We start from the raw sequence: 7,662 nt of genomic DNA on the forward strand, positions 1-7,662 counted from the left end.
AAATTACTCCCTGTAAAAAAACTATATTGAAATCTGTTCTCAAGTTTTGTTTTGACTCAACAAAAGTGTTCAACTGTGAGCTTTTAGAAGTGCTGATAATGCTGGCTAAATTAAACTTTTAGCCTCTAACTCTCCACATAAGACAAAACAAATTTTTCAAAATATTGAACGTGCATAATATTATTTTAAGGACAATTAATTAGGAATTTAGTGGTATTGTTTTGATGTGAGTGTGACACGTCTGTTTTGTGCTTCTTGTGTTTTCTCGGCCTTATTCTCTAATGTGTTTTAATTCAGTCTGCAAGGTAGAGGACTAATCAGAATGACGATAATTAGTTGCATGAGGAAACTGTATCACTACTCTCTGGGCATGAACAACCATTGACCACACCTCCCCTCGATAAGAAAGAAAAAAAACCCTGCTTCTTTTCATACTACATGGAGTTAACGTGGAATTATCTGGGTTCACACGAGAACAACTGTTCACACACTACAGTATTGCTGATTCTCCCTTCACTGCCACTACAAACTTTTAAATTTGAAGTCTGAAGCTACTCTTAGAAGTGAAAGTGCCCTCCACTCTTTTATTGTCTTCCCTAAAATGACATTTGTTCGTAACTGTTCAAGAATTGGTTTGTTTTGGGGATATATTTTTCTTTTTTTGAGCTTGATATAAACAAGTTAAATTTGCCGTTAACTGATCACTGAAGTTGTCCTCTGTGTGAGTCCACCAATTCAAAATGAATGAAATGAATCATTGTTGCACAAACAGTAAATTTGAGATTTGATTCTTTATTGCAAACAATTCATACATGTCAATGTAGAATTAAATGAACAGTGACCAGAATGAGTTTGGAATATGTCACCACCTCAGCTGTTAAGTTCAGCCGGAGCGGGTTGCACAAACACCAGGATAATAGTCAGAGCAAGGGGTATCGTTCCACTTTCGGTCCTGACCAAAGTTGGTATGCACGCAGTGTTCAATTCCTTTCTCGTTGGTTGGCTCTCCCACACTCCAAAAGAAGGTGTCCGCTTTAGACCCATCAGACCACATCCATTTGCCCTCATAATGGAGGTCACTGAGTCCGATCCAGGTTAACCCCTCATTGTGGTCAAAGTTCTTGATCAGTAATTTGACAAAGTCATCTTCTTGCACACTGTGTATGGACACCAGGTTGGCTCCTTGTGCCACGCATTGGAGCTCTGCCTCAGCCCAGGTCATGTCTGTGCTGATGTACTTGTAGCAGCGTCCGTTGAAACTGTACCAGAACATGGGACAGTTGCCACGCTGTAGCTTCCCTTGCAGCACATCTGAAGGTGTGACAGCACCCAGAGCCAGACCAATCAAGAAGAGGAGCAACATCTTTTATTTGTCAGAGTCACAAACAGAGATCATGTGCAGGATCGAGACCCTAAAGCTGAGCACGTATAACAGGGTGCTGTCTTTTATATCCTTCACAGGGTATCCTTCGCCCCGTTGGCATGATATGATTGGTCAAATGTGTTTGGCAAAAGCTTACACTTATAAGCCACTACCCTGAAGATAATCATCAGTAACACACCAACATTATCAGACCACCTGAAAATGACATGAATAAATTGTTTAATTTGCTTTTTTCCCCTTTTATAACAGATAACTGTTAGGCGTACAATTACACATTTAAATTAGTGCAAAGTCTTCAATCTGTTCACTGCTGCAATGTGAGCACTTGAAAGGCCTGAAAGGCTTGAAATGTTTAAACTGACCTGATGTTATGCTGTCCTTAAGTGGCCAAAAAACAGAAAGACAACTATTCTAACGTTTCTGAAGTGTACACTTCTTTATAGTCGTGGCTCTACACACCATAAATTGTATGTTACAACAAATATGGTAGGAGTAGGTTGTTTGAATAAGGGCCGAACAGGGGCGCACAGTCAGATATAATCTCAATGCGGTTTTCTTATAATAACAATAATAATAAAATAATAATAATAATAATGATAGAAAGTCAGAGGATTTGGCTGCAACAGTACGGTTTAATTGAATGATTAAAAACAGGTAAGAACTGTTACTGAGCAAAAGTGTGGGTAATCTGACTCCAGGATACTCTGTGTTTTCTACGTGAAATCCTGTAGATTCAAAGGCCAACTTTCTGCAGTGGTATGTACCTATACTGCAGCTCCTAATTCAGAGTGACAGATCACAAACGATACATTTGTACATACAACAAACATTAAGGGCGAATTGGTTGGTCAGGTTAGACAAGACCTGCTTTAAAAGACAGAGATTCCTTTAAACCAACCATCGGATTAGTTATTCTATTTTACACCAGAGGGAGCTCCAGTCCATCAGTGGAGGTTTTATACAACTAAAGTAAATGTGTGTGAACAATGCATTTTGTTCAGCTGTGTCACTTGGCAGCTTGACACAGTCACCAGAATTGAGGCTGTCTGTCACTGACGTAATGGCATCTGCTTGAGTTTGCACTGGTACAGACAGGCCTAACACCAAGGACATCCTTATCACAGACAGTCTGTGACAAGACCATTTGTCAAAGTTGAGGCATGGAAAAAAAAACACTTAACCCTCTGCATCAAACAAATAGATGAATGATTATTAACTTTAGATTTCAGAAATGTGGTATTTCTCAAAAAGATTTAGGTGATTGTTCTTCAAATATAGAAGTTTTGCTTTTCAGAAAAGAAATGAGTACTTTCAATTTTGTAAGCATTATCCATTTCAAAATATGTTCCTTTGAGATTTCAATCAATCTTTATTTTTATAGCGCATTTCATACCACAGGCAACTCAATGTGCTTATTTGGGTAGGGTTTTGTTTTAAAAAAAGTCCAGCCAATATCATGAGAGAGAAGAAAATAAATATAAATAAATAATATAATAACTAATAGTAAATATATGAATATATATAATAGATCATATAAATAATAAAAATCCATTACTTCTGATTTTCCATTGGCTGCAAAAGTATAATGGGCCCAATGTGTCCCAACTTTGCCGTGGAAACAAGGAAAAAAACGCAGACATCTGTTCTAGTTTGTCAAATTTCAGGACAGACTTTGATCAGGCAAATACCGGCAGGAGCTTTAGAGGTTTTACATTCTATTTCTTTTAAGAGCTGGGCACACAACAATCAAATGTACTTACTAAAGTAAAGTAGATTGGATCCTTATTGGCACTGTGACTCACTGACCAATGATCTGGTAGAAACCTGTAAACAGAAACTTTTTGTCATCATTTCATTCTTTCTGTATATTCTCGTTTTTGTTGTGTCAAGCATTCATTAAAGAAAAAAAAGATTAAGAAAATGACTGTGGGAAATGATATACAAGCAAAAAAGTGCAAATTAGGTTAATTACTAAAACCATATCAACATTAGAGAACTATGAGGTTGAGTCAGACGCATATAACCTCCCTAATTGTGTATTTCTAGTCACTCCATCACTTAGGCTACGGCTACACGAAAACGAAACGAGGTTTTTTTTGAAAACGGGTTCGAAAATTCTTGCGACCACACGGAAACGCGCTGCTGTCCAGACGAAAACGATGAAACGAGGCAGTACACACGCCACTGTGTCACGCCACGCTGTGAGACAATAGAGAAGTGTTAAAATTGGCTCCCAGCGTCAACGTGTGACTGACGCAAAAACGTTTTAGCTGTAACAATGGAAACGAAACGAGGCCGTTTTCAAACTTTCCCACTCTGGAACCCGTTTTCAAAAACTATCGTTTTGGGGTAGTGGGAACGCCGGCTCCGTGTGGCCGCGACAGTGAAACGATAAGAAAAAGTATCGTTTACAGTGAAAAACGTTTCCGTGTAGCCGCAGCCTTATTGTGACCTTAGTTGTTGGGCTCTTCCATTGTTGTCTGCTTGTCCTCCACTACAAGAGTCAAAGCCCACCGCAGCATCATCAGATCACATCCATTTACCTTCTTTGTGGACATCACTAAGCCCGAGCCAGGTATGCCCCTCAGCGTGGTCAAAGTTCTCAATAAGTGATTCGATAAAGTTTTTTAAATTTTGACTGAAAAAACACCAGATTGGCTGCCTCTGACACACAGTGGAGCTCTGGATCCACCCAGCTCATGGCTACAGCAACATACTGTTGTTGTACAGTTGTTGAAACTGTACTACCGGAACATTTGAAAGCAGCCACACTGTTGCTTCACTTCCTTCTCATCTGAAGGTGATACAGTACCCAGAGCCAGACCAAAAAGAAGGAAAAACATCATGTTCGAGCTTTAACCCTCCAAGTACATTGAGCGCTTGATGTCCCGCTTGGGGCTTAGCTTTAATGCAGGAAAACAAACTGTTATATCCTTCAGAATGTCTTCCCAGGAGGCATAATCTAATTGATTGGATGTATGGGTTGGCAAAAGCTTTCACTTGTACAACTACACAGAAGATTAACATAAGTCGATAAACACCATCAGAATGAAAGTAACTAAAGCTTTTAAGATAAAGATTTTGTTCATTCATAACAGTTAAAAAAAATTAGCTTACTGAACAAAAATCATACAACAACAGCATTACAACAGCACAGCTTTGCACTGTCCTTCACCGCTTGGTGTGCTTAGTATTCTATGATAGAAAAACACACTCATAAATATGCTGTTAAAGCCCCGAAATGCTGGATTTGTCTCCTTTATAGCATTTGTGATTCTGAAGGCATAGAGCAACGTCATCAGTGTCGTCTGCTGCCTCCACGTGGTAACAAAACATAATGCAGCTTCATACCACAAAGCTCCTCCGAGTTGTGCTCTTTTACTTATTTATTTTTCTTACATTGTTGAAACTCTGAACGTAGAATAGGAAAATACTTTATTCATCCCCCAATGGAGGAAATTCAAATTAGTCAAGTAGCTCAATTTTTTTTTAAATATTTACAATGATTGTATCAACAACATGGTATTTTATAACATGCAATACAAGCTGAGAAATCCCGTCTCCTAAAAAGTACACAAGAATTAGTACACTGCACCAAATGAGTTACTCAGGAAATATTGAATATTTTTCTAAGCCCCTGGTAACCTTGGTGTAATACTTAGGAGCTTTTTATTTGGTGGTTTTACAAACTTTAAAGAATCTGGGTGATCTCCTGTAATTTGAAGTGCGCCTCAGTGAAATATTGAAACCCAAACTGCCCCAGATGCATCCTCAGTGTGTGAATATGGATGCAATACAATAACCAGTCTACATATGTAATAAAGGGTGACTGAAAAGGTAAATATGAATAGATAAATTTGGTCTGTAGTGTAAAGTATTTTTAGTGGTCTGTACGATTAGAAAAGTGCCATACATACATTTGAATGCTTTTGGCAAAATGTTTCGCTGTACATAACTAAACAGAGGTCGTACTCAGTCACCAAACACAATCAGGTCACCTGGATCTGTCTCATAATACCTGTAATATACTGATTTTCAGTAAAATGCAGCTTTGATTATGTCACTTGGAACATAACATTGAAGAAAACACACTTAAGCCCCATACACACACGACGCTGCTATTTACTCGCTCAGCGAGTGAAGTCAATAGAATGTCTATGTGTTCACGCGAGGCGAGGAGGCGAGTAGGCGAGTGTAGCGTCCCGGTTGTAAAGATGGTCTCTCAAACTGATGGTTCACAATCCTTTATTGAACAGCCTTGCATGTGAACACACCGTAAGAGCTACAAACATACAGAATAAATACATTATTAATAACTCTGACAGTATGTTACCTTTATTCGTTAATATTGTCATATTATATTTATAATATTTTACTGTACTGTGAAATAAAACAAAATACACAAAGATAAAACCGTCTGTGACCTTATATAGCATATAACATTGAAACTTATAAACCTATATATGCTAAACATGACTGACTTACCAACATAAAACATGAGTGCCCTCTACTGGGAAAAACATTACTGCTAAGCTTGATAGCAACCTGTATGCTCCGTGAAATATAATTAAATATACATTTATACAATAAAACACTACTACCAACCTTGTTCCTCCATCAACCAGGTGCTAAAGGACCTTTGCAATCCACAATAATACTGTAGTAATATGTTCCGTTCAACTGTGGAGCACATCGCCTCTCTTTTCCCTGGAGTTCATCCTGGAGTTCGCGCTGTTTGCGACAATCGATTTACGACACCTTCCTGTTCTAAGCTTTTCAAAATAAAAGCATTGGCTGCGTAACAGCTGCAGCAGAAGGACAAACACCTATGAATAAATTTATAATACAGAACATATTAGTAGTCCTTTACAGAGAGTACAAGCGAGTACAAGCGATGCGATGTGGGCGGATTCCGAGATGACTGCTCGGAAGCAGGGGACCGCTCGGTCTGCACTTCGTCTGCGCTTCGGTCTGCACTTCGGTCTGCACTTCGGTCTACACAGCCCGTAGTGATACGGTAGAGAGAAAATAGCGCCAAGCAATTATTAGGTCTGACTTTTTCTGGATGAACGATTTTGTGCTGCAAATGTATTACTCTTTTGAACGAATATTGTTTTGAGAAGCAAAACACTTTATTTTTTGTGGCCCCAGCCAACTAGCCGTTTAACTGTATCATTAAGGGTGTCATCATCCCAATCACAACATCTAACACTATAACAGTGTTCTTGGTGAATCCAATGCAAGTGTAACCCTGAGTAGGATCAAAGTTCTTGATCAGGGATTTGACTAAATTATGTTCATCCAGACTGCGAATATACATGGAATTGGCTCTCTGTGACAGACAGTGGAGTTCTGTATCAGCCCAGGTCAAATGTGTGGGACATGTACTTGTAGCAGCAACTGTTGCAGCTGTACCAGGACAGGGAGCAGTCGCCACGCTGCAGCTTCACTTCCTGCCCATGTGACAGACACAGCACCCAGAGACACACACACCAAACAAAAAAAAGACAAGGCACAACGTCAGGTTGGTCCAAGAGTTTCTATCCAAGTCCTAAGTAAAGTTAAATTAATGATTAATAACCCCCCCCCCCAAAAAAAACAGCAGAAAGACCACATTGTTATCAAATGATCTTGAGAGGGTGTGTGGATTGGGTGTCATATCATTCATTCGAGCGCCTTGGAAACATTTTCAGCTAAACACAACTACACACTGTCTATATCATAAAACAAAACAAAAATCACTTGACTTGGCATTGTCAAATGAAATGCTGACACATTTTAGTAAAACACAGCTAGAGAAAAGATGCGACTTCAGATTTTTGGAGTTGGAGAGAGGAGGAGAAATGGGCTGCTTTGTGGTTGACATTGTTTTTTCAAACAGCTGTTGACAGAATACTAAACATAGGGATATATTTATGCAGTAACAATATTTGCTTTGCCAAGGGAAGTTTTGTGGATACAGAGCTCCCCTTAAGTACTACTTATTTATTTAGTTTTGTTCATACTTTATGCATATTAATGCCAAACCTGACAGGGGGAGTAAGGAAAGGGGGAAAGCCAAAAAAAAAGAAACAAGACGAAGTTATGAAGGAATACTATTGGTGTGGTTATAATATAATATAATATAATACAAAACAATACAATACTTGGGTCTTGCCATTTATGTGGATGTTATATTTCTAAATACCATCAACCTAGATTTTGTTGCTGACCAGATAAACCGTGGTAGTAGTACTTTCTGCTGGATAATGCACCACACAATGCTACAAAAGTGGTTC

General features: G+C 38.8%; 1 protein-coding gene across 1 annotated transcript; it reads right to left on the reverse strand.

Moving 5' to 3' along the window:
- Positions 1-776: 776 nt before the first annotated feature.
- Positions 777-6,116, reverse strand: LOC142367888 (lactose-binding lectin l-2-like). Its single transcript, XM_075449910.1, has 3 exons — positions 5,990-6,116; positions 3,145-3,208; positions 777-1,579 (listed from the first exon to the last, which is right to left on the reverse strand). The coding sequence occupies exon 3, from the start codon at positions 1,361-1,363 to the stop codon at positions 884-886; it is 480 nt and encodes a 159-aa protein (XP_075306025.1). The 5' UTR covers positions 1,364-1,579; positions 3,145-3,208; positions 5,990-6,116; the 3' UTR covers positions 777-883.
- Positions 6,117-7,662: the final 1,546 nt, after the last annotated feature.

Source organism: Odontesthes bonariensis, chromosome 18, assembly GCF_027942865.1.
Source record: "Odontesthes bonariensis isolate fOdoBon6 chromosome 18, fOdoBon6.hap1, whole genome shotgun sequence".
NCBI classification, from domain to species: domain Eukaryota; kingdom Metazoa; phylum Chordata; class Actinopteri; order Atheriniformes; family Atherinopsidae; genus Odontesthes; species Odontesthes bonariensis.